Raw genomic sequence first — 26,898 nt, forward strand, 5'->3', positions numbered from 1 at the left:
TCCGTCGACCATATTCTACAGTTCTGCATATTAACACATCCTCGGAGATGGAAATTGGCATCTTCTTTCCAAAGATTGTTCCATGGCCATTTATTGTCCACTTCCATACGAGCAAGAAATTCCAGAGCGAGCGTTTGTGTTGCTGGCAGGTCAGCAGGAGGCAACTCCTGAATATGGATGATTGCGTATTGATAGTAATGCAAGATGTTTCGCAGGCTTTTATTCACCGTGCTCGCAGGTATACCCAACGTTGTAGCAACTACCTGTGCACAGTATATTTGTTCACCACCGCACGACCTTTCCTGGAAATGCTGTTGCCACATCTTCAAATGGTTCAAATGGCTCTGAGCACTATGGGACTTAACATCTGAGGTCATCAGTCCCCTAGAACTTAGAACTACTTAAACCTAACTAACCTAATGACATCACACACATCCATGCCCGAGGCAGGATTCGAACCTGCGACCGTAGCAGTCGCGTGGTTCCGGACTGCAGCGCCTAGAACAGCTCGGCCACTGCGGCCGGCGCCATATCTTCGACAGGCTTCATACCGACTGATTTTCTCCCTCTGCCACATTGCACTCAGTGCATTGGCAGAGCGGTCGTTTGTACTCAGATGATTCCTGTGAACAGGTTTCCGACTTGGCTACTGCTACACAACGGTAATTGACGGACTATGTACGCGGAATGGTATTTGGAGCAAGACGCGTGGGACACTCCATTTCGGAAATCTTTAGGGAATTAAATATCGCAGGAGCCACAGAATAAGAGTGGGCGGAGAAAACCAAATTTCAGGGATTACCTCTCGCCGCGACAAGACAACGGCCTTCACATAACGTCCAAGAGCAGCAGCGTCTGCGTAGAGTTGTCAGCGCAAACAGAGAAGCAACACTGCGTAAAATAACCGCAGAAATCAATGTGAGACGTACGATGAACGTATCCGTTACGACAATGCGGCGCAATTTGGCTTAATGGGCTATGGCAGTAGACTACTGACGCGAGTGCCTTTGCTAAGAAACCGAGCGAGGTGCGCAGTGATTAGCACACTGGACTCGCATTCGGGAGGACGTCGGTTCAATCCCGTCTCCGGCCATCCTGATTTAGGTTTTCCGTGATTTCCCTAAATCGCTTTAGGCAAATGCCGGGATGTTTCCTTTGAAAGGGCACGGCCGATTTCCTTCCCCATCCTTCCCTCACCCGAGCTTGCGCTCCGTCTCTAATGACCTCGTTGTCGACGGGACGTTAAACACTGATCTCCTCCTCCTTTGCTAAGAATACATCGCCTGGAGCGCCTCTCCTGGGCTGGTGAGCGTATGGGTTGGATGTTAGACGACTGGAAAACTGTAGCCTGGTCAGATGAGTCCCGATTTCCGTTGGTAAGAGCTAATGTTACAGTTCGGGTGTGCTGCAACCCAACGAAGCCATAGACCCGAGATTTCAAGGCACTGTGCGAGCTGGTGGTGGCTCCATAACGATGTGGACTGTTCTTACATGCAATGGACTGGGTCCTCTGGTCCAAATGAACCGATCATTGACTGGAAATAATTATTTTCGGCTACTTGGAGACCATTTGCTGCCATTCACGGACTTCATGTTCCCAAACAACGATTTTTATGGGTGATAATGCGCCATGTCATCAGACCACAGTTGTTCGCAATTGGTTTGAAGAACATATTTGACAATTCGACCGCACGACATAAATCCAATCTAACATTTATGGGACGGAATCGATTGATCAGCTCGTGCACAAAACCCTGCACCGGCAACTCTTTCGAAATTGCGGACGGTTATAGAGGCAGCATAGCTCAGGGGACTTCCAACGACTTGTCGAGTCAGTGCCACGTCGAGGTGCTTCACTACACCGGCCAATAGGAGATGCGACACGATATTACACTACTGGCCATTAAAATTGCTACACCACGAAGAGGACGTGCTACAGACGCGAAATTTAACCGACAGGAAGAAAATGCTGTGATATGCAATATTTCAGAGCATTCACACAAGGTTGCCGCCGGTGGCGACACCTACAACGTGCTGGTATGAGGAAAGTTTCCAACCGATTTCTCATACACAAACAGCAGTTGACCGGCGTTGCCTGGTGAAACGTTGTTGCGATGCCTCGTCTAAGGAGGAGAAATGCGTACCATCACGTTTACGACTTTCATAAAGGTCGGATTGTAGCCTATCGCGATTGCGGTTTATCGTATCGCGACATTGCTGCTCGCGTTGGTCGAGATCCAATGACTGTTAGCAGAATATGGAATCGGTGGGTTCAGGATGGTAATACGGAACGCCGTGCTGTTTCCCAACGGCCTCGTATCACTAGCAGTCGAGATGACAGGCACCTTATCCGCAAGACTGTGACGGATCGTGCAGCCACGTCTCGATCCCTGAGTCAGCAGATGGGGACGTTTGCAAGACGACAACAACCATCTGCACGAACAGTTCGACGACGTTTGCAGCAGCATGGACTATCAGCTCGGAGACCATGGCTGCGGTTACCCTTGACGCTGCATCACAGACAGAAGCGCCTGCGATGGTGTACTCAACGACGAACCTGGGTGCACGAATGCAAAACGTCATTTTTACGGATGAATCCAGGTTCTGTTTACAGCATCATGATGGTCGCATTCGTGTTTGGCGACATCGCGGTGAACGCACATTGGAAGCGTGTATTCGTGATCGTCATACTGGCGTATCATCCGGCGTGATGGTATGGGGTGTCATTGGTTACCCGTCTCGGTCATCTCTTGTTCGCATTGACGGCACTTTGAACAGTGGACGTTACATTTCAAATGTGTTACGACCCGTGGCTCCACCCTACATTCGATCCCTGCGAAACCATACTGTTCAGCAGGATAATGCACGACCGCATGTTGCAGGTCCTGTACGGGCCTTTCTGGATACAGAAAATGTTCGACTGCTGCCCTGGCCAGCACAATCTCCAGATCTCTCACCAATTGAAAACGTCTGGTCAATGGTGGTCGAGTAACTGGCTCGTCACAATACGCCAGTCACTACTCTTGATGAACTGTGGTATCGTGTTGAAGCTGCATGGGCAGCTGTACCTGTACACGCCATCCAAGCTATGTTTGACTCAATGCCCAGGCGTGTCAAGGCCGTTATTATGGCCCGAGGTGGTTGATCTGGGTACTGATTTCTCAGGATCTATGCACCCAAACTGCTTGAAAATGTAATAACATGCCAGTTCTAGTATAATATATTTGTCCAATGAATACCTGTTTATCATCTGCATTTCTTCTTGGTGTAGCAATTTTAATGGCCAGTAGTGTGGTCGGTATCACATGACTTTTGCCACCTCAGTGTAAACTCCAACTGGCGTGATGGCGCCATAAGACTCCACAGGCCAAGTCGCTACCTTCCAGCTGCACTCAGGCGTCCTCGGTAAACAAAGACCCCCAACTGCTCACCGCTGCCAGCAAATGGCTTCGTCCTAACTAGCCGAGCATGGCCCTGTGCCCGCGAGCGCCGGTGGTTACGCGCGACCTCTTGCTGCCAGGCGTCGTGTCGGGTCCCAGCAACGGGCCGGGGACGAGCACAGGAGGGACAGTCGATACTAGAGCACCAAAAATGTCGCCCACACACGACACAATTTATAATTTTGTTGCGTGTTGTAAAAAGTCTGAAAGTCTATGGGCAGTATCACTAACTAGAACTTTCGGTTAATTATTTGCACTACGTTCGAACGTCAGTGGTAAATAATCGCAATATCTGCCACCATTTCTTCAGAGATAATATTCATATGCTGTTTGACTGTACGCTTCTGCCTCTACCGTTCTTTCCTCAAAAGCTATGAGGTGTTTTTCTGAAGTTAGTAACATTTTATATGAAACAAACACAATTGCATTAAAAAAAATATTATTGCGCGAAAGCTTATACCTGAACCTACTGTTCAACACTATTAAGAGACACTTTTCGTAACAAACAGCAAATTTCTTAATTCCATTGTCACTACAGAAATCTGCCGCCTCTTTTACCAAGCACAGCTGAAAGGTCGTGTTGACGTTACTTCTTCGAAATGCAGACAAACTAAAAGTTCTTTCAAATGTGGGAACAAATGATAATCAATGGGTAGCAGATCACCGTCTGTATTCTTGAACTTTTTGATCAACATTCTGCACCAGCTGTGTAGTGACAATGGGTGGAACCCCATTTCGCAGTTCATCGTGAACAGTAGCACGACTGTATTTAAGCGCTATAACTCATTATCATACAACTCCATCGCTCACATCGCTTTTTTCCATAAACTTCGCATCTCGTGGTCGTGCGGTAGCGTTCTCGCTTCCCACGCCCGGGTTCCCGGGTTCGATTCCCGGCGGGGTCAGGGATTTTCTCTGCCTCGTGATGGCTGGGTGTTGTGTGATGTCCTTAGGTTAGGTAGGTTTAAGTAGTTCTAAGTTCTAGGGGACTGATGACCATAGCTGTTAAGTCCCATAGTGCTCAGAGCCATAAACTTCGCAGATCTATCGATGAATTTCGACCTCTGCCACAGTTTTTGCCCACAGAAAACGAATCACTGCATGTATTTAAGAATCGACGCGATTTTCATTTTAGTAAGGCATTTTAAATGGACGTAAATACGGCGGTACGGGAAGCCAATAGATTCAGGTACTCAGGGCACGTATAAGAATCCCCGACAGTAACGTTGCAGTGGCCATATTTCAAACTGTAGTTACTATTTTACAAAAATAGACTTAGGTTTGTACTTAATGAAAAGTTGCCGTAAAAGATCCTTTCTTATGAAACAGCTGCGCCTTTAATGTAAATGGAAAGTTAAGTGAAGCATATTCTCCCATTCGAAATGATAATTAATGGTGTGTAGTTTGTTTTTCAACTTACTTCAATCTTAATATTAGTTTTCAAGGAATTGTCGATACTGAAATCACCGTGTCTATTCCACGCGTCACTGGTAGCATTACGTAGGATACAGGTTGCAATTTCACGATACGTCAAGTCCCTCTAGCAAAAGCCACACAGCTCCCGCTGAAGTTCCTTAAACTTGATTATGCGGCACCCATCGAAGTCGTGAGCTAAATGTTTTATTGGACTCTTGGTGATGCTAGCAATTAACTTGCAACACACCGCGTTCATTAGAGGTCAGGCACGTCCTAGGTGGTGTACGTGTATCGTTTCCGCTTGGTAAGTGCGGTGTTTAAAATAAGGCATGGAGGGTACCTACTGTTAATTTAGCCCAGAATTTACGTTGGCATAGAAAAACACCCTCCAGACAGTGTAGTAGATAGTGTCGTAAGTTCCATGCGGCTTTTCGCGGATGATGCTGTAGTATACAGAGAAGTTGCAGCATTAGAAAATTGCAGCGAAATGCTGGAGGATCTGCAGCGGATAGGCACTTCGTGCGGGGAGTTTTTTTGTTTTTTTTTTTTGTTTTTTTTTTTTGTTTTGGTTTTAGGGCGCAAAACTGCTATGATCATTAGCGCCCGGGTGCGGGGAGTGGCAACTGACCCTTAACAGAGACAAATGTAATGTATTGCGAATACATAGAAAGAAGGATCCTGTAATGTATGATTATATGATAGCGGAACAAACACTGGTAGTAGTTACTTCTGTAAAATATCTGGGAGTATGCGTCCGGAACGGTTTGAAGTGGAATGATCATATAAAATTAATTGTTGGTAAGGCGGGTGCCAGGTTGAGATTCATTGGGAGAGTCCTTAGAAAATGTAGTCCATCAACAAAGGAGGTGGCTTACAAAACACTCGTTCGACCTATACTTGAGTACTGCTCATCAGTGTGGGATCCGTACCAGACCGGGATGACGGAAGATATAGAGAAGATCCAAAGAAGAGCGGCGCGTTTCGTCACAGGGTTATTTGGTAAGCGTGATAGCGTTACGGAGATGTTTAGCAAACTCAAGTGGCGGACTGTGCAAGAGAGGCTCTGCATCGCGGTGTAGCTTGCCGTCCAGGTTTCGAGAGGTGCGTTTCTGGATGAGGTATCGAATATATTGCTTCCTCCCACTTATACCTCCCGAGGAGATCACGAATGTAAAATTAGAGAGATTCAAGCGCGCACGGAGGCTTTCCGGCAGTCGTTCTTCCCGCGAACCATACGCGACTGGAACAGGAGAGAGAGGTAATGATAGCGGCACGTAAAGTGCCCTCCGCCACACACCGTTGGGTGCCTTGCGGAGTATAAATGTAGATGTAGATGTAGACCTATAATCTGTGCGCATCGGAATTAATTACATATTGTTATGTGCCCAGGCTCACTGAGTGGAGTACTTCACATTTCTCTCTTTACTTATTAAATAAATCAAATTATTTCCCCCAATAACACGACATCTCAGAAACAATATTAGGATATTGCTTACTTGAATTATAACTCTACTGAGGATTACGAAAATTTTTATTTCCAATCAAAGGCAAGTTTGGATAGCGATAAGTACGTTGATTGATAAACCTCACCTTGAAGCAACACAAGCTGCAAGATAGCTGATGCAACGCGCAGTGCGTTGTCGCAGAAGTAAACGGACAGATGGTTGCTCCAGAACCTACCTAAGCAGGCTCCCATAGCCGGCGTCTTTACTCGACGGCCGAACTGTCCTTTTTCTACGACGCCCACGGGGGAAGTCCTTACTCACTGGCTCCCACGGTCGTAGCGTCTTTACTGCACGCCGCCAACAGGCGAAGCGTTTGCGCTCGCTCCGTAAAATTTCAACATTACTCCACGTGGAGCAGCCAGTAAAATATGTTAGAACACTAATGCAAGCGTTGTTACGCATCTCCGCGCCAATTACACGCGTTCTAGCATCAGAAAATCCCCCTCCGTACTATGTACCCACTCGCAAGCCGTCCTGCGGGTAATTTTTCAGAGGGACGCTATCCTAAAAAGTCTTCTAGCTGATCGTTCCCACGGCAGACGCCATAGAGCTCCGGATGCCACTCTAACCTGCATTCCCTTCTCTTTTAACAGAGTTTCTTCTCGTGAGCAGTCGCCCATCTAAGGAGAAGGGATGTGGCGTCGCTGTTTCACTTCAGGAATGTTCGCCCAGTGTTCAGACCATAAAATTTCGCTAATGACGCTCTGCTGGAGTGCGGGGCTCTTTTTGACAAAAATCCGCCCAACACAACAGAATAGCTTCGCATTGTACTAGCTCCCCGTCCGCAGCTCGTGGTCTCGCGGTAGCGTTCTCGCTTCCCGAGCACGGGGTCCCGGGTTCGATTCCCGGCGGGGTCAGAGATTTTCTCTGCCTCGTGATGACTGGGTGTTATGTGATGTCCGTAGGTTAGTTAGGTTTAAGTAGTTCTAAGTTCTAGAGGACTGATGACCATAGATGTTAAGTCCCATAGTGCTCAGAGCAATTTATTAGCTCCCCGAAACTTTTTGTATCCTCTCTACGTCGGCCATCATCGTTTAATTCGCTGCCCGAATAGTAAAATCATCCACTACGTATAGTGTCTCATTTCCTAATCTAATTCCCTGAGCAACGCCTGGTGTAATTCGACTATATTCCCATTACCTTAGTTGTAGTTTTCTTGATATTGATCTTATAATCTCTTTTCGTTAGGGAAAAATTAATAAAAACGATCAGTCAAGTGAAATCTTATACTGCAGTCAAACTGGGCTCTGGAAATCATTCTGACGTGAAGAAAGGTTAACCATTCAGCCAATTTTAGTTATCAGACGACACTGTCTTCAGTGCCTTTATGTCCTCGTAAACGAAAGGAGACGTAACGCCGGCCGGAGTCGCCGAGCGGTTCTACGCGCTGCAGTCTGGATCCCCGCGACCGCTACGGTCGCAGGTTCGAATCCTGCCTCGGGCATGGATGTGTGTGATGTCCTTAGGTTACTTAGATTTAAGTAGTTCTACGTCTAGGGGACTGATGACCTCAGATGTTAAGTTCCATAGTGCTCGGAGCCATTTTTGAAGACGTAACACGCTGAGTTAACAATAACTGAAATTTGATATTTTAAGCCAACGGCCCTGCCACAGTGGTAACACCGGTTCCCGTCAGATCACCGAAGTTAAGCGCTGTCGGGCTGGGCTAGCACTTCGATGGGTGGCTATCCGTTCTGCCGAGCGCTGTTGGCAAGCAGGGTGCTGTTGGCAAGCAGGGTGCACTCAGCTCTTGTGAAGCTAACTGAGGAGCTACTCGATCGAGAAGTAGCGGCTCCGATCTTGTAAACTGACATACGACCGACAGAGCGGTGTGCTGACTACATCCCCTCCATATCCGCAGTGACGCCTGTGGTCTGAGGATGACACGACGACCAATCGGTACCGTTGGGCCTTCATGGCTTTTCGGTTGAGTTTAGTTTAGTTTTTATAATAATTGAATTTGAAGTGGTTTAAATTTATTGATAGGCTCATAGAAGAGACTCTTTTTTCACTCAGTATTGAAAGGTAAGATTGTTATTAGTCGTAAACTAGTGAGTAGCATTTTCCGTATGTCCATCGTTGCAGAGATGGTCGCGAGACCTCGGCTGTTTAGTAATGAAAGTCAAATCAAACACCTTTCAGCCATCTAATTTCCAAACTGCCGGCAGTCGACAGATGATGTTTGCAGTAATCGCTATATCAAAAATTTCCAGATACCTGTCTTTGAACACTGGCCCCTATTTTGGTCGGAACCGAGGTTGGAATCTTCCTACACCTCGGTTGGGGGGCGTAATTTACCGTAATATATAAGACAACTATGATTTTAAAGGCGAATCGTTTTCTGACAAAATAGAACTTTATGTTATAAATTCATTTATAATCGTCAGAAATTCTTATAAAAAAATACAGGATGGGGCAAATAAAAGTGACCCGGACGAGTTGACAAAAGTGGAGCTGAATGTATGCATATAACCAGGAGGACAAGACCTACAGTTACTTCCAACAGGATGGAGCAACTGCCCATGTAGCCGGCCGAACCTTGGAGCACATTTACACAATTTTCACGCATGACAAAGTTGTTAGCAAAGGTCCGTGTGATCGCAGCCCTAGTTGGTCACCCACGTCACTTGATCTGTCAGTGTGCGATTACTTTGTATGGGGAAACCTCAAGTCTAAAATCTATCGCAACAACCTTCATAGTCTTCAAGAACTGCAGCACTTCCAGCAGTTCATTTTCGATCCGTCTTCAGCATCTTTCTGAACAGGGCCCAAAAGTGCCAAGAGACGACTGGTGATCACTTCTGACATCTGATATAGTCAGGTTAGTACTGTATTTACTTTCCTCTGCTGTGTTGCTTTGTACCCTGGAACCCTGTTCTCCGTGCCTTTTTATTTGCCCCACCCTGTATCATTACTTATGGTATGTACTCGGATGTGTTTCGCGACACAGCTGTGACACGCTCAAATTGTCGAACACTGTCTATACGAGCTAGTACAGAGATCGCTTGGTACAGAAAGTTCTCAGGTATATTTTATAGTATTCTGATATTCCTGTACTACAATTTTTGTAAAATTCATGTTTCTGCAACAGAAGCTGCCTCAGATAAACTTTGATAAACAGTCTGAATGCGGTGACAGGCAGTATAATAAATCCTCTCCTCTCTCGCCCCTCCTCTCACATCCCCTCTCACATCTTTCTCCTCCTCTTCACGCTTTACATGGTCACGAACCAGCTTTCGGTTTCATGGGTCATCGTCAGGTAACAAATGAATGCAAAAAACAAAGTTTCTTACTTGGATATCGTTACGTAGCACAATAGATGAAAATGAAGTTGAATTTACAATTGTACTTCGTCATTTGTATAACTGAAACTTAGTTCAACAGAGGGAAGAAGTTTGACCGTTTAAAAATAAGCTGGGACTTCGAAACATATTTTTATTGATTTCCAGTATTGCCGCATTTGGTCATCTTCCTGCTTTCTTAACAACGTACAAAACTTCAGCCTCCATCATATGGGCTTTTTTCTGTTAAAAGATGTTAAAAGTAAAATTATCCACACAAGAAGTTTATTTTTAATATTTAGTTAAATGTAATTATTTCTTCGTTCCACAAAAATATAACAATTTCTTTTTAAACTCACTGTATGTCATCATTATTTTGTGTCCTTTGTAGTTTCGGTGTACAGTAAGTACTATCTGTCAAGTCACACGTCATTTTATCTGTGGTTGCAACATTCGGTTGTCATCTGACAATAAGTAAATAATATTTTCCAAAACATTAGGAAAGTGTTTGCGGTTTAATATTATTAATGACTGTTCATTTGGCAGTGGCAGCTTGCTGCTCAAAATGCATCAGGCTACAGTAAATATTGCTATAGCTCGTAACTAAAGCAGGAAATTGTGTTGTTTACAGTATTAATAAGACAGTAGAGATCACACCCACATCCATGTAATACGAATACATTTCAGTTTAACATCTATATTTGCTGCACATCTATGTAATACGAATACATTTCAGTTTAACATCTATATTTGCTACATATATTGCGTGATACGTACCACAGGGATACTTATAAGTTATATACATTGAAGGTGGCGGGGGAAGGAAATAAAAGACAGGGAAATTATTACTGTCAGCTGCATCAGAACGTTATCAGAAATAAGCGGCGATGAGTGTAAAGCACGCGGAGTGGCCGCGCGGTTTAGGGCGTCCTGCACGGACTGTGCGGCCCCTCCCACCGGAAGTTCGAGTGCTCCCTCTGGCATGGGTGTGTGTATTGTTCTTAGCACAAGTTAGTTTAAGTAGTGTGTAAGACTAGGGACAGATGGCCTTAGCGGTTTGGTCCCTTAGGAATTCACACACATTTGAACATGAGTGTAAATGTGTGTCAGAACAGGATTCGTACCCGGCATCTCCTGTTTAGTAGGCAGTTGTGTTAACCACTGCGCCATACGGACATAGTGTTTATCGCAACTGGACGGACTTTCCCGGGACGCCTCTCGGCCGACCCACATTCCCACCTAGTGTCACCTATCCACAGTCTCTGTCCATGTCCTCCATGTTCGCTACTTTGAGATTCCCACAGAATGTCTCATTCAATGCGTATCCGCACTGAAGGTGGTGGATCCATTGCCTTCGAGGAGAAGTCAGTTCAGTTATATGAATGTATGGTGTCTGTCCTTTCTGACTTGTCATTTAATTGTTTACAAGTGCCACCAAACTATCAGAAAAAATCTGCACTATAGCTACAAGACCTACAGAAAATATACACATATCAGTGGGTAGAACATTTCTCCAACTTTTTAACTCACATTACAGGCGCTCAAAATGGGCACTGTTTGTGACATGGCATATGTTCATACGTGAGTGCAGTCGCTGCTGCTGCTCGGGCTCAAATGGTTCAAATGGCTCTGAGCACTATGGGACTCAACTGCTGTGGTCATAAGTCCCCTATAACTTAGAACTACTTAAACCTAACTAACCTAAGGACAGCACACAACACCCAGCCATCACGAGGCAGAGAAAATCCCTGACCCCGCCGGGAATCGAACCCGGGAACCCGGGCGTGGGAAACGAGAACGCTACCGCACGACCACGAGATGCGGGCTGCTGCTCGGGAAGGCGCAAAGACAGCAGCCCGCTTTGAATATCTGTTCATTGGCTTACCTGTCTACGAACTGCACAGTCCAGTCACATTAATATGACCACCGACTATTTTCTACGTCAACGTGCAATAACCATACATAAATGACAGATAGCGGCACTAACAGTGGAGGGTATATAAAATGTTTCAGTGGGACGCGGAAAACAGTGCAGTAGTGAGTCATAATGCGATATCAGGCCTATTTATCTGACTTCCAGAACGGCATGATTACTGGGGTGGGAACATTTCCGAAACGGCTAACTTTGTAAATTGTTTACGTCCCACTGTGGTTTAAGTGTACAGTGCATGGAAAAATGGAGCTATCGAAAATAGACACTGAAGAAACTGTGGTGCACAAGGGCCATAGATAACAGGCGTGAACAATGGCTGTAGAGCTGTTTATGGGTTAACAAAGATGCAGTTGATGAGGAACTGACCTTCCAGATGAACCAAGGGGCTAGCAACAACGTCTCCTCAACGATCGTTCAGCGAACATTGCTGCGTATGAGCCTCCACAGCAGTCGCCTAGTTCATCCATTCAGCCACCCATGCTGACTGTTGTTCATCGGCAAAAAGGTTGAAATTTGCATGTAAACACCGCAACTGGACGTCCGCTGAGTGGCGACAGGTTACCTTTTCAGTGAGTCATGTTTTATGCTCCACCAGACCGATGGCCGTTGGCGTGTACGGCGTGAAGAGTCTGAAATCAAACACCCAGGCGAGAGCAGTAAGCGTTATGGTCAGGGGAATGCTTTCGTGGCATACCATGGGTGACTTTGTCATTCTGGAAGGCATACTTGTATGCAGTTCGTTTTTCCTTAGCACTGGTACGATAGCATTAACCAGCAGGACAATGCAGCCTCTCACACAGCTCACAGTGCACGCACGTCGTTCGAAGAGCACCAGTCTGAGTTTACCGTACTCCATTGGCCACCAAACTCCACTGATTTAAACCCACTCGAGAATATGTGCCATCAGCTCTATCGGGCTGTTTCCGCCTTGGATCCTCAGCTGGCCACAGTGCTGGGGTCGGCATGACTCCACGTCCTTGTCGGAACCTTCCAGAACCTCACTGACCCTCTTGCTGCACGTCTCTCAGCGGTTCGCACTGCAAAAGGTGGTGATTCAGACTTTTCACAGATGCTCACATTAATATGACTGGACAGTGTATATCGATGCGACGAAATGGAGTAAATGATTTGCTTACATGTTCTGAGACGTCTGAACACTAGTGCTATGCTCTGCAACTGCAGTACGGCACGTATTTCAAATGAAAGCTGTAAGAGATGCTCTATCCACTGTCTGGCTATTTTTCGCGCGTTCGTGCTCCGAAACTCTGGAGGTACACTACCGGCCATTAAAATTGTTACACCAAGAAGAAATGCAGATGATAAACGGGTATTCATTGGACAAATATATTATACTAGAACTGACATGTGATTACATTTTCATGCAATTTGGGTGCATAGGTCCTGAGAAATCAGTACCCAGAACAACCACCTCTGGCCGTAATAACGGCCTTTATACGCTTGGGAATTGAGTCAAACAGAGCATGGATGGCGTGTACAGGTACACCTGCCCATGCAGCTTCAACACGATATCACAGTTCATCAACAGTAGTGACTGGCGTATTGTGACGAGCCAGTTGCTCGGCCACCATTGACCAGACGTTAACAGTTGGTGAGAGATCTGGAGAATGTGCTGGCCAGGGCAGCAGTCGAACATTTTCTGTATCCTGAAATGCCCGTACAGGACCTGCAATATGCGGTCGTGCATTATCCTACTGAAATGGAGGGTTTCGCAGGGATCGAATGAAGGGTAGAGCCACGGGTCGTAACACATCTGAAATGTAACGTCCACTGTTCAAAGTGCCGTCAATGTGAACAAGAGGTGACCGAGACGTGTAACCAATGGCATCCCATACCATCACGCCGGGTGATACGCCAGCATGGCAATGACGAATACACGCTTCCAATGTGCGTTCACCGCGATGTCGCCAAACACGGATGCGACCATCATGATGCTGTAAACAGAACCTGGATTCATACGAAAAAATGACGTTTTGCCATTCGTGCACCCAGGTTCGTCGTAGAGTACACCACCGCAGGCGCTCCTGTCCGTGATGCAGCGTCAAGGGTAACCGCAGCCATGGTCTCCGAACTGATAGTCCATGCTGCTGCAAACGTCGTCGAACTGTTCGTGCACATGGTTGTTGTCTTGCGAACGCCCCCATCTGTTGACTCAGGGATCGAGACGTGGCTGCACGATCCGTTACAGCCATGCAGATAAGGTGCCTGTCATCTCGACTCCTAGTGATACGAGGCCGTTGGGACCCAGCGCGGTGTTCCGTATTACCCTCCGGAACCCACCGATTCCATATTCTGCTAACAGTCATTGGATCTCGACCAACGCGAGCATCAGTGTCGCGATACGATAAACCGCAACCGCGATAGGCTACAAACCGACCTTTATCAAAGTCGGAAACGTGATGGTACGCATTTATCCTCCTTACACGAGGCATCACAACAACGTTTCACCAGGCAACGCCGGTCAACTGCTGTGTGCGTATGAGAAATCGGTTGGAAACTTTCCTCATGTCAGCACGTTGGAGGTGTCTTCACCGGCGCCAACCTTGTGTGAATGCTCTGAAAAGCTAATCATTTGCTTATTACAGCACCTTCTTCCTGTCGGTTAAATTTCGCGTCTGTAGCACGTCATCTTCGTGGTGTAGCAATTTTAATGGCCATTAGTGTATTTATTAATAACTCTGCATAATCTCTATTTTTTATTTATCAGTGTCCAGAACAATTAAGCTGATTCCAGTAAAGGTACCATGCGTCACACCAGGCCCGTGGGCTCGCACGCGCACAAACACAAAACGCAACGCACACACTTCCCTCTTCTTGTGTCTGCTGATCCAAGGCGCCGGGCCAGCTGCCCCCCAAGCCCACAGCGCCATCGTGGTCTGCTGGCACGCTGCAGACGGCGGCGGCCGTGTCGCTGCTTCTGGTGGCGCTGCTGCTCAGCACAGCCGTCACCTGCATCTGGCGGCGCCTGCTCGCGGTGCGGTCCGCTGCTGTGCCTAGCGCTGCCCCGCAACATTTCACGTTGTCAGTAAGTACCCTCCACTCTCTCTTATAATATGTAAATAGCTTACGTTTTTCATATGAGTTGTATGCAACAGGCGGTCATAATTAAAGTGCAGCTACTCTCAGAGGTCCAGTATGGGCTGTAATTATCGTACAGAGGCGAAATTTGTTAGATATTCAAATGTGTTAACGTGGAACCGATGTGCGCCGGAAAAAAATTAGTTGCAATGTTGGCCACCAGTTGCATATCTGGCGCAGAGGATGCAAGAACAGCGTACAGAAATTTTTCCACGTGCAATGGATTAGGAATAGGACAGCGGCAGAAAAGGACAAATAAGTGAGAAAGGCATAATTTTGATTTTATTACTAACTGCTGCTTAAGCAATTCGTTCAGTATGAGCAGCGGAGTTGTCGTCGAGATGCTCTACAGTACCAGATTCGCACCTGGCGGCCAAAACTGGAACTAATTTTTTTCAACTGTAAATCGGTTCCACATCAGCGCATCAGCATATATGCCAAGGTTCGCTACCACGTGAAATTACAGCTCACGCTGGACCTCCTTGAGCAGCTGTACTCTGATTATAGCGACCGTACTGGCGGTGAAACGTTCTGGTCCACTCGTCACGCTCTCGGTACTTCGTCGCATCCCAAGATGTACCACCTCGCGGTCAGGATCAGTATCCTCGAACTCTTTGCGATCGCCAGCGTGTGAGACAAATTTATGAACGTATTGCCTAGCAGATGAAACGGAAAACGTTTATTGGCGATCCTAGATTGCTTTTCTCCGTTGCTACCCTTATCAAATCAGTTTAAATAAGGATCGCCAGGCTCCCTTTCACCTGCGATAATGCATGACAATAATCTAAACATAGTCAGAGATATGAAATATATTCGCTACTGTGAAATCTTTCTGACGTTATGTATGAAGATGTAACCTATGAGTGACATGTGAACATTTGTACCGGACCCGGACTTCAAAACGGATTTCCCACTTGTCGCGAGCTGTCGCCTTTAACCACCTTTTCTTTTCGTTATGGCTCGTTGCATTTGTTCGGGGTGGACATCGCATGTCATCCATTCAAATTCATCGTTCATCCGATCACTCACTTTTTTTTACTAGGGAAGGCAGCTAACCCTCTGATCGGACATGCTGAGCTACCGTACCAGCAACCACCTTGCCTATCTGAGCATGCTTCCAGGACCGGCCCAAACTTCCATATGTCACACTATATACAACCTCATCGCTAGCGACGTCGCGTGATATTTAAATTGAGGAAAGGAAAGTGAGCTGCATTGGGACGTTACGCGGAATCGGCGACGACGAGTGAAAATTAATACCGGACCGGGATTCGAAGCCGGGATCTCCTGCTTACTAAGCAGGTGCGGCAACCACTGCGCTATCTGCGACACAGTGTTACCGCCTCTGGGTTCGAATCCTGGTCCGTTACACATTTTCACTCGCCGCCGATTCTGCATAATGTCTCACTGTAGCTGACAACAGTGATCGCTCCCCTTTCCTTTCGTTTCTTCCCCTCTCCAGCTTCAATTTCATATAATGTGTAACAGCTGCAGGTTCTGCAAGGTGTCTGTTCTTTCGGATATGTGCGAAAGAACAGACACCACACATTCATATAACTTTACTTGAGTTCTCAACACGGTGTTTCAAGCAGACAAACGTATTCAACGTTAATATTACAATCGTCATTTTGCCCATCGAGTACTTATTTCTATCATTATCTGAGGAAAAAGACGTTGGCGACGATCATCTAGCTGAACTACAGTTCCAGGAAGTTTACTCTGATAGCCTAAGTTGCTATGGCGACCTGTCACGACAAGCGGTAAATCCAGGTTCGAGTCCCTGATGGGCACAAATTTTCATGTGTCATCAATAAGTAACATATTCATAAATAACGCAGCTAATGTCAGAAAAATTCTGCAGTAACGAATATATTTCATAATATATTTCCCTGATTCCGCTGGCTCCAGGCAGCACCGCGATATTGTTCTAAACATTCCAGCCTTACATACTCGTAGGAGGTATCAGGCATTTCTGTTGATTATTTCCTCTTCCCGCTAATAGCAGTCCCGTGCTTAAACTTTCTATCTGCCAGCATTTTTCTACAGTTTATTTTCAACATCTGCTGGGAAAGACCTGCCACAATGGAAAATCACTAGCCTTTAATCTCGCATAGCAGGCCGTGATCACAACCTACTTATAAGGCTCAAATGGTTCAAATGGCTCTGAGCACTATGGGACTCAACTGCTGTGGTCATAAGTCCCCTAGAACTTAGAACTACTTAAACCTAACTAACCTAAGGACTGTAACCTCCCCACAATAATTTGATTGTCTATGAATGTCGTGCTAAGTGTAACCTCCCAGCAAATAATGTAAGTCAATGACAATAAATGTGATAACTAGCAATCTGAGCCATGTGTAAGCTGCCCACAAAAATGTAAGACAATTCAATGATAATGAAATCTCAGTGACAATGAAAACGCAAATAGACCGAAATGTCGATCTTAGGCCCTGTCAAATAATTAAACTCAAATTCTTACCTCAGTAAAACTGCATCTGCTCTTATTTTCGCCATAGCTTGGAGGAAATGCATCGCAAATATTCTTTGAACTTAAGTAAATTTTTCTTTAAGGAAATGCATGGGAAACTTTCTTTCAATAAAATGTTTGTTTTGTTAAAATGCTTGGTTTGAAAACAAAATTATTATTGGGGCAATTCTTGAACAAATTAGTTACAGTTAATTTACATTACATTATCAAATGTGCGCAATGCTGCTTCATTACCTTATTTAAAAATATACCTTGTCCCGAATCTTGACCAGAGGGCCATGTCGACGCCTCCCGACTCCTCACACAACTCCGACTGTCTCTCGCGCGCTACTAGCACTGACTATGTCATCTCGTATGCGCTACTACTCTCGAACTGAACTCTCGCGCGGTCAAGCGCAGACTAGTAACGACAAATAGCTCTCTGGTCAGAGATTCTATCATGCCTCGCCATCGCTGCTACATAACATACGTGTTTCAGGACATCACACACAGCCATGCCCGAGGCAGGATTCGAACCTGCGACCGTAGCAGTCGCACTATAAGGTTTACAGTCAAAATTGTCATTCATCTGCAGGCTAAACAAAGCGCCCTCCAGCAGACATCAGAAACTCACGCTAGCATTCACTATAGTGAAGTTTACACGTCCACGAATTCGACGAGGTATGATTTTTTACAATGGGCTCGAGGAGAAAATTTGTAAGTGCTGACAGTGTAGTGCTTTATGTTCGACAGAACCCAGTACTTTCTTGAGGTATCGTCCAGAGATCGCGGTGTCACACCAAAGTCGGCAACACGCATCGATACCACAGACGTTAGTGATTTCTCGCTGCAATCCGCAAAGGCGAGTGGGAGACGCTGAAGGAGCAACGCCCCCTCCGTTACCGCAACAGCGCCGTCGCTTGGAGGTCAACATAGAGCCGAGTATGGAAGCGCTCTGCCCCGGTTTGTGAGCTCAGCTGAGACAATCAGCATCATCAAGCAGACTTAGAGTTATTCAAATGTCAAATAGAAATTTGCTTTTCTAAATGTTGAACATTGCACTTTGAGAGAACTGTTTTTTAATTAGTGCCTCATGTAGTGCTTTAATAGGTAATGAGAGTAGTAAATTATCACGCACTCATGTGACGAAGTATTGTGTCAAGTTAAGTAAATATTTTTTATCATTCGTGCAATAAGGGAACTAGTATTTCATCTGTTGTAGTTCCGATGAACCATACGCCAGAGCAGGGAAAGAACACACAATTATAGCCATAACAATTCTACAGGATGATGAGTGCTCATCAGAGACAAAGTAGCGTATAAGTGCCATGTTGAAGTGAGATAAGACTGCTTCCGTTCTCCACTTAGGTAAACGATTTGCGTTGCAGAGTGGGCACCAGTCTGAGACTTTTTCCTGCTGTGGGTAGAAAAATGTCGTCTTTGAACGACTGCAGGGATGTTCGAGAATTTCTAGTCGATGTGTCGAGTCATTTCGATTTAAATGTGGATAAATGTGTGTTAATGCAAATGGGTTAAAGAGATATTCTTATACTGTTAAAATACGGCATTAATATTGCGGTTAGCCGGCCGATGTGGCCGAGCGGTTCTAGGCGCTTCAGTCTGGAATCGCGCGACCGCTACGGTCGCAGGTTCGAATCCTGCCTCGGGCATGGTTGTGTGTGATGTCTTTAGGTTAGTTAGGTTTAAGTAGTTCTAACTTCTAGGGGACTGATGACCTCAGATGTTACGTCTCATAGTGCTCAGAGCAATTTGAACCAACGATATTGCGGTTATATAACAAAATATATGAAAGAGGTGTATGGCCAGACGACTTTCTAACAACAGTAATGATTCCAGTGCCAAAGAAACAAGTAACAACCAAGAAATGCGGAGAGCACAGAACAACTAGTCTCATTTCACATACAGCCAAAGTTATGTTAAAAATCATTAATTAAAAGTCTGGAAAATGTAATGGAGGGGAATTTGGCTGAGGAGCAATTTCAGACAGAATACAGGCACAAGAGATGCACTAGGGCTCTTGCGAATTTTAGGAGAGAGGTATACCGTAACGGGAAGAGACTTATAAATGTGTTTTATAGACTGGGAAAGCCCTCTGGTATTGTGGTTTGAGATATGCTTGTAACTATAATGAGGAAAAAGAGAGCGGACTGGAAAAGCAGACGACCCATGAACTCATATTTATACCAAATGGCGTCAGCGAAAGTGAAAAGAGGAAGTACTGGTTCAAATGGCTGTAAGTACTATGGGACTTAACATCTGAGGTCATCAGTCCCCTAGACTTAGAACTACTTAAACCTAACTAACCTAAGGACATCACACACATCCATGCCCGAGGCAGGATTCGAAGCTGCGACCGTAGCAGTCACGTGGTGCCAGACTGAAGCGCCTAGAACCGCTCGGCCACAGCGGCCGGCGTAGGTACTGGCTGGAGAGAATTAGGAAAAGGGGTAAGACAAGCCTGCTGTCTGTCTCCTACTATTTTCAGTCTGTACTTGGGAAATATCATTGACCACTGCCAAAAAATGACCATGTGGTAAAAACTGGAGGTAGAAGAATACGGTGTTTGGCGTTTTCAGACGACGTGTCAAGCACTTAGAGAATATGGCCGATACCATTGAAGCCAAAGGAAAGATTTAGGGAATGGAAATCAATACAAAAAGAAAACAGAAGTAAATGCACTAGGAGAAAATAAAACGGTAAATATAAGAGTGAACGGAGAAGTACACAGTCCGTCCCAGAAATTCAGAGGCTAATTTTATTTCTGTAGCGAAAGCGACGATAGCGCAGTAACTGTGCTGGCAGCTTCAACTAACAATTCTAAACAACAGAAGTGAATTCGATTAGTCAGTTGCGAGCAGCCAGTATTAAATGATGGACGTGCGTCCACAATATGTCGTGTTGTTGTCACAAATTTCAATGCAGCAACTCTCTAAATCAAGTGAACAAAAACTTCTGCAAAACTGATTTCTATGCTGCTTTCTGACTGAAACACAGAATGTGAACAGTTATTTTTTGGAAAAATTCATCGCAGGTAGCGAGACTTGGTCTTATTGCTGTACCCTCAGCTGCCACCTATGGACAAACCACCAACCACACTCCGGTGTCTGGTGAGTTGCCGCCCTTCCGGTACACTAGCGAGATCAAACCCAGCAATCACCGTCCGGCCCTGGTAGCTGAGTGGTCAGGACGCCAGAATGTCAATCCTAAGGTCCCGGGTTCGATTCCCTGCTGGGTCGGAGATTTTCTCCTCTCAGGTTGTCCTATTCATCATCATTTCATCCCCATCGACGCGCAAGTCGCCGAAGCGGCGTCAAGTCGAAAGACTTGCACCCGGCGAACGGTCTACCCTACGGGAGGCCCCAGTCACACGACGACCACATTACCAGGTGACGCTCGCCGAGTAAAAGAGTTACTACCGTCAGCGCTATCTCGCACCTACGAATCCTGGATCAGCACTACGCTTTACCGGTTTTCTTCGGCCCTCGGCTACTTTTCAGGCAGACGACATCAAGAGTTCACAGTTCACGGTTCTGTGGACTTAACGACTTCAGTGCAATCGGTCCCTCAATCAAAGTTCCATTTGCCGACCACACTCCAGGCCTTACGACAGCCGTCTAATCTCACGAAGCATTTCCGTATCACTGTCGTACTGATCCAACCAACTGCAAACAAATCCAGCAGCACACTCAAATTGCTTCAGTGGCCTCCTTTAATCAGAACCAGTAGGGATACCAAACATCTGAGCGAATGTGTCGCACAAGCGTTCTTTACTCGGTCTCTTTTACAGGTGCTCTGCTCTTTATCAGAACTCTTTCTCTAAATTTTTGTCAGACATTCACCCTCCTTACCACTAACTGTATGTGCTCATTCCATTAATTTCATTTCACAACTTTACACCCAGATGTTTAATCGAAGTGACTGGGCTAAACGGTATGCCATTAATACTATCATCAAGAGCAGCAGCGTAAGTTTACTGCTATATTAGCAGGTCGTTTGTGTCTCCATTCCCTGCTGTCCATTGCTTCCCTCGTAATGCTGTTGTATATGCTGCCTTCCATCTGATCATCCAGGATCTGAAATCTCTTCCTCCATCGCTTCTTCTCCCCTTCTATAGACTCCTCTACTTTTAATAAGCCTCTCCTCCTTTCTTAATATAGAACAAATCGAGTTTATTTTGCTTCCTGTTATTACATTCAGTAATTGTGTTTGCTCTCCCACTCTACTCAGTATCTCCTCATGTTTCGTTGTACCCATCTAACCTATTCTTCCATCCTCCGCCATGTCCACACCTCAAGAGCCTCCAGACTTGCTCTATCTTTCTCCCTCATTTTCACGTTTCAGCACCATACAGGATGACACTCCATGCAAGACACTTCATTAGTGTTTTCCTCAGAGCTTTGTCCTTATTGCTTCAGAAAATTCACCTATTCTAACAAAATGCCTTTTTCACCATTGCTATGCTGATTTTAATTTATGTGCTGCTCTCACTATCGGTTCCTATCTTGCTTTCTATGTATTTAAAGTTTCGAGACAGAGTTAATGAAAATTAGAGAACAGTTAGGGTAGTGGTTTTAAAGTTTCAGGTATTCGACAGCGTCATGCAAAGCCTTCCAGTGGAAGAATACCAGGAAAGCGTGATGGTGACAAGTGACTCGGGGATGCGAGATAGTACTGACGATAGCAGCACTGAGAATCGCATGTCATAGAGCCAACTGACAGTGTTGTGTCTGCTGGGTTGTGACTTCCACGTGGTTGTCTTGCTGGGATAATGGAAGGGCGGCAACTTGCGGTGGTGGTTGAGCAGTAGGTGTCAGCTAAGGTTACAGCATTCCTTTTTTTCCACAGAGGAGGTGGTGGACCCGTCTTGCTGTGAGGTCGGCAATTGGGATAGGCGAGGATACCACATCCCTTCTTTTCCAAGGGACATATAGAGGAGCGACCATGGAGAAAAAGCATCTCCCAAACAGCGAATGAGTTTCGGAGCAGGGTAACGCTTCCAGTAAGGAGTGTGTGCAGCACTGACGGCCCAGGGCTGGTGGTGCTGATACAGATAGAGAATTCTGCCCTGTTGGGGACTGGGACGAGCGAATGTGGAAAAGAAGAGACATCCAGGGTCGTTATCGAGAAATGGAGATGAGGCTGCTGAAGGTGGCGTATCCCTGGGGGCCGAGCTTGCAACGAAAATTCCACAACCAGAGAACAGGAGTGCGACATAAGTCCAACTTGTATGCCGTGAAGGCTGTCCAGACCAGAAAAGGCTGGCTCTCTATGCAGAGCAGAAGGTCCTGGAGGTCGCAGAAGAGAATCCCTACTGGTGATCTCTGGGGCAATGTCCAGGCCAGGGCAGCACAGGACGGGTTCGTGCATAAGATGTGAGGTGCGCTGTGAAGATGCCTGTTGGAGAAGAGAGAGAGATCATGAGTTGGCCACGACACACACACTCGGAAGAGAAGAGGCTTGTAGAGAAAGGAGGGCACCGAAGATGTGAGCGACATACAGAAAGGAAGGTATAACCATGGTTAGCTGTCAAGAACTGAACGTTATGGTCATCAGAGTCTGAAGAGAGCAGAGCGACGGCGCCATTAGACATAGAGGGGAGTGCATGTAGGGGACAGTCGTCGACGGCGTAGGAAGCACAGGAGAGTGAACGATGGAGGGGGCGTTGGGCGGGCGAGCGTCGTGAGAGCGGCGGCGCTGGGGCTGACGGCGTCAGAGTCTGACTGAGTGCCGTGCCTGAGGGAAGTAGGCCACGTTGGGGGGGGGCGTAGACAATCTATTCTCGAAACGCTATTGAGGAAGTTGAGAGACCTAGCATTTGTTACTGTCTGTCGAGTGACTGCACTGCCTCTAATATTCATATGTCCAAAGGTCAAAAGCGAGACACTGGGATTCATACGGAGGCATTCATTCTACCCATTCCACTCGTTCCATTTTCAGATGTAACAGGAAAGGGAATGACTAGCAAATAATACATGTAAAGAGACGCAGATAGCGATTTTTACACGCTACGGTTGCAGGTTCGAAGCCTGCCTCGGGCACGGATGTGTGTGATGCTCTTAGGTTAGTTAGGTTTAAGTAGTTCTAAGTTCTAGGGGACTGATGACCTTAGAAGTTAAGTCTCATAGTGCTCAGAGCCATTTGAACCATTTTTTGATTTTTACATATTTTTAAATATACTCCCCATTTAGATCAATTCACTGCGTCTAAAGTTTTTCTCACGACTAGATTAAATATCTGACGTAAGATTATAGGAGCTCTACCGAACGGTCATTTACGGCTGCCATTTCCAATGACATCATTCCATTACTATCCTTACTGTATTTATAGAAATAGATTTCAATCGGACAAGCCAAAACTGGCGAACATGGCTGATTTTCCAGTTCTTCGTACCACAGTTTCCTAAGTCCCGTCATTGTTTAATCAACTCTTTTTCGTACCAGGCAAACTCACATGTGTTAATAATTTTTCATGCTGATGGTCCAGAAGACATTAACAACGTCATCAGTTATTATTCGGCCATTTTCAACGTACCAGATAAGGAGAATCAGTTTTCCATCCCTGAAAGCACTGTGTATAAACTGTTCGGCAGATGAAATCGATTCCGACCAGTGTTCGTTCTTCTAATTTTTCATTCCCTCCCGAAATGGAGAGAGCGGTTCGTTGTAGATTTATTTCGTTTGAGCCTAGTCTAGCTGGCAGTGGGGTAGGGGGACACCAATTCTGAGTTATAACTTACCTACGGCACGATAGTTTCGAATTTGCGACCACGCAGTCACAGTAAGAGGTTGGCGGCCCGCAGTACTATTAAGTCTGTGCACACCTGCTGTTGGACAACGACGTCCACCAACAGGGTTGATTATGTTTTCGTTTCTGACGTGGACTGGTGCGCCCAGCCTCAGTCACTGTAAAATAAAACGACGCAGATATTCAGTTATATGCTTTATAAAACGGTCCAGTTATTTATCTCGCGTGTCACCACTGAACAAATGCGGCACTCATTCTGTACACACTTGGCCGTAATTAATTCTCCATTTGAAGTGCACAGCGACACTACTTTTGATACATTTGGAGGTCAAGTAATTCGTGTACAGAATAACTGATTGTTCATTAGAGTTTTGTGCATTCTTTGACTGTTTCCGTCTGTGTTTGTAGTTTTGGAAAGCTCTGTTCGTGAAATGCGTTCAATAAAATTAAGCTCATGTTTGAATTCAGCTGTCCATTTCTTCAGTGTTGAACAAGAAAAAGCTGGATTTTTATTACATTTAACCTACTTATGATGAGCTGCCGCTGGCTATAAAGCAAACCAAAACACAAGTTAAGGCGGATATGGTATTCAAATTTCTTCATTTGAACGAAAGACATACGAGTACTTTAAAAACTCGTTTAAAACAAATACATCCCACAGATCTCATTGACACTTAACTCACGTCCTTGTGTAACAAATATCACTACATCACAACAGAAACAAAATTTAACTGATTCTACAGCATCGTCGCATGAAGGTCGGTCGTTTCCTTCTTATCCTAATGCTGCACATTTCTGTGTTGTTCGCATATGTTAAGCCTGTGATTCCGGAATTCAACGAACTTCATTATACAAGCTGTTAAAAACAATTTTATACGTGTCTGCTATTGTACAGAAAGCAAAAACATACCTTTTTATGCAATAAAAATCTCGCACACTTGGAACCATGGTCTGACAAGTGATAAGCCTACTGTGAGATGCTGTTGAGATTGCCTTATTACGTATTATATCCTATTTTAGATCTGTTATTGTAACAGCCTTCCACATTCACAGATACATTGGTTACTATTGTTTAAAATCCAAAGTGGCAGGAGCTCGCGAGCTGTTGGTGGCTAGCACGATAGGTCAGCGCTTTCAAACCCGTTGTTGTCAATAACATCATAGGTGTTCTCCGTGAAAATATGTATACAGTTTTATAATGTGTGTGGAGTAATCATCTCCTCACGCAGACAAAATAGTAATACTTCGTGTGACAATTCCTGTGTCACAATTTTATTGTCGCTGAGGATGACAGTAATTTGAAAGGGACCCCTATCAACACAAAGTGTTCCCAATGGTGCCGACTTTCAACGAGCAATACTTGTGGGCCGGTGGCAACGTACCGTGCCCTTTTCTATTAGGGGCTCGTAACATACTAGTATATGTCGGTTACCAATTAATAATAAGATGCGTACAAATGCGGCCTCAGGCGTCAGTATTGGCTCTTCAACAAAAACGTCTGATGATCACTATATATTAGATACAGAGGTCGGTTAAAAACATGGAAGCACCCCGAGAAATGCTTGTTTGAACGTAGATGCAGTTGCTAGCCAAGTCTGTTGTGCCTGACCACGAGTGGCACCTGTGTAAAATGCCCTCAATACACTGCAAGTGTCAGTCTTTGCCAGAACAGTGTTCTGTGTAGTTGTGAGTGCATTATGCTGGAGCTAAGTGATTTCGAACACGGGAAAATTGTTGGTGCTCGCAACCAAGATAGTTTAAGTGTCTGGTGTTTAAACAGGCACCGTATGGAAGATTTATACTGCTTACAGGGAAAACAAGAAAACGTCATCCGATAAGTCACAACGAGGACGAAAGTGTGTTTTGAGTGATCGTGACAGACGGTCATTGACAACTGTAAAAGTCAGCAGAAGTCACTGCAGAACTGGATGTTGCACTCTTCAAACCTGTCAAGACCAAAACAACACCAACGGAGCTCCAAAAGTGGGGAACTGCAGGGTGAGCTGGAATTCGAAAACCTCTCACCAGTGGATTATGAAGCAATGGACGAAAATATTTTGTTCGGATCAGTCTTTTTTCACACTGTTTCCAGCTGGTGGCCGAGTTTACATCTTTCGTACGCTATGCCACGCCTACGATGCAGACTCCTGGCTGACAAGAGTGAAACAAGACGAGAGTTTGGTTATGATTTAGGTAGCCAGATCGTGTTATTCCATGGGATGCATGATTATTCTGCAGGTCTCATTACTGCCAAGGATTATGTGGCCATTTTGGCTGATCAGATCCATCCTGTGGTACAATATTTGCTCCCCAGTGATGATGCCGTGTTCCAAGACGACAAGACCCCTAGTTCATACAGATCTCATCGTCGCAGGACTGGTTTTGTGAGCACAGGGACAAAGTGTCACACCTCTTATGGCCGCCATGGTCGTCAGACCTCAGTATTACTAAGCCTTTCTAGCCTAATTTGTAGAGAAGTGTGCGTGATCGCTATCCACCTATATCATCATCATTCCCTTGAAAACCATACAGGACTTGTGTTTATCCATTCTAAGATGATGATTCGTTGCCGTGAAGTACGCAGTTATTACCAGCTGCAGCATCTGTCACTTATAATACATGCGTCACCGTGTTACACATATTTCCACAAGCGACTAGCCGCGCGAGGTAGCCGTGTGCTCTATGGCGCCTTGCCATGGTTCGCGCGGCTGCCCCCGTCAGAGGTGCGAGTCATTCCTTGGGAATGGGTGTGTGTGTTGTCCTTAGTGTAAATTAGTTTAAGTTAGATTAAGTGGTGTGTAAGCCTAGGGACCTATGACCTCAGCAGTTTGGTCCCAGAGAACTTGCCACTAATTTCCAATTTACAAGCGACCAAGTGAAATAGACTGCCAATAAGTACACTTACTCTCTTACAGAAAGTGTCTAATATATCAACATCATAGGGAACAATGGAATAGACTGTCAATATGTCCAGTTAGTCACTAATGGAAGAATG

The 26,898-nt window shown here is 45.5% G+C and overlaps 1 protein-coding gene and 1 pseudogene across 3 annotated transcripts in view; both read left to right on the forward strand.

Annotated features, from left to right (window-relative positions):
- LOC126259646 (uncharacterized) overlaps positions 1-26,898 on the forward strand; it is a 288,662-nt gene that overhangs the window by 243,903 nt on the left and 17,861 nt on the right. For 2 of the 3 annotated variants that reach the window (XM_049956576.1, XM_049956577.1), the window contains exon 4: positions 14,427-14,618. The exons of the other annotated variant lie outside the window; for it this stretch is intronic. In XM_049956576.1, the coding sequence (XP_049812533.1) occupies positions 14,427-14,618 (192 nt within the window). The remainder of the gene's footprint in view (positions 1-14,426; positions 14,619-26,898) is intronic. 3 annotated transcript variants of the gene reach the window in all.
- On the forward strand, positions 7,957-8,074 carry LOC126261243 (5S ribosomal RNA; annotated as a pseudogene).

This window comes from Schistocerca nitens, chromosome 5, assembly GCF_023898315.1.
Source record: "Schistocerca nitens isolate TAMUIC-IGC-003100 chromosome 5, iqSchNite1.1, whole genome shotgun sequence".
Lineage (NCBI taxonomy): Eukaryota > Metazoa > Arthropoda > Insecta > Orthoptera > Acrididae > Schistocerca > Schistocerca nitens.